The following is a 1216-nucleotide window of genomic DNA, read 5'->3' as shown; positions in this document are numbered from 1 at the left end:
AATTTCAGTAGAAAATTATTTCAATATTGCAGCAAAGAAGGTGTATATTCCTTTCTGCAGCTCTATTAACCTTCTATCTATAGACAAAGACCTATGTGAAAATTGTGTGAAATATTTCAAAGAGGATTTAACACAAATGGACCAAAACTGGACTCCAGATAACTTGTGTTATTCAGGATTTCAAATGTATCTTAACTTTGACAGCATCTTTGCTTGTTAAGCCTTAAAAAGAAGCCACTTTGTGTGTTGAAAGTCCATTTATATGCATACTGAGATAAAATGTCAGGTTGTTTGTATTTCATTTATGTTTATGCTTATGGTTTATTAAGATATCCATGATTTCTAGGCTAAGGCTCTTATAAATCATGTTACTATAGGAATAAAATCACTTTAGAGAAACGTGATTATTAGAAATAGCTTTTATTTTTTTCTCTATCAAACACTGCCACCAACTGACCAAAAAGTCAAATTCATAAAAGCACGCTACATACATTGATTGGTCATGCAGTGCCAGGTTTTCTCTCCTATTCTTTAGCCTAAGATCACAGACTAATGGTTGGACATACATGCAGAATACATGTTCCCTAAATACATGATTCCCTAAAATGAGGCAAGTAGTTCCTAAGGTAAAAAACTATTTCAGGTATGGTGTCAGTATTATATAGATGCTTCTCAGCTGCTGGGTTAGTTTGATATCATAGGGAAAACATCACATCTAGATTCAATCTCATTATTCTCTGGAACATTTTGGCAAAACTCTTTGGGGATTCTAATTTCTAGCCTCAATCATGAATATTGATGTAAACTTAGACAGGTTAGGACTGTAATGTTTTACTTTTTGTCACTTTGTATGCTGACAACTCCTGCAGGAACGTTGAACATTGGTGGCAGAACTCTTTATAGAACTCAGTAGGGAACCCATCTGGACCTGGCGCTTTATTATTTGGCATGCTTTTTTAATGCTTCCAGAACTTCAACTGTGGACAGCAGTGAGTCCAGGGTCGCTCTTTGACTCTCTGAAGAGTTATTTTATCCAGAAATTGCTTGATGTCATTATCTGATGGATTTAACTGTGATGTGTATAAAGATTTATAGAAATCTCAGAAGGCGTTGTTAATACCCTCCGGATCCTGTAACGCAGGGGTGTCAAACTGGTTCCAGAAAGGACCGTGTGGCTGCAGGTTTTCTTTCCAACCAAGCAATAGCACACCAGACT

General features: G+C 36.2%; 1 protein-coding gene across 1 annotated transcript in view; it reads left to right on the top strand.

The window, feature by feature from the left end:
- Window positions 1–605: 605 nt before the first annotated feature.
- The window catches only part of LOC107087161 (3-mercaptopyruvate sulfurtransferase-like), a 4648-nt gene continuing 4037 nt past the window's right edge, over window positions 606–1216 (top strand). The window contains exon 1 of the mRNA XM_015378580.1: window positions 606–610. Within this exon, the coding sequence (XP_015234066.1) occupies window positions 606–610 (5 nt within the window). The remainder of the gene's footprint in view (window positions 611–1216) is intronic.

The sequence above is a fragment of the Cyprinodon variegatus genome, unplaced genomic scaffold, assembly GCF_000732505.1.
Source record: "Cyprinodon variegatus isolate N-32 unplaced genomic scaffold, C_variegatus-1.0 Scaffold175, whole genome shotgun sequence".
Taxonomy (NCBI): domain Eukaryota; kingdom Metazoa; phylum Chordata; class Actinopteri; order Cyprinodontiformes; family Cyprinodontidae; genus Cyprinodon; species Cyprinodon variegatus.
Note: the sequence above shows the minus strand (reverse complement) of the source record. Positions and strands in the feature narration are given on the sequence as shown.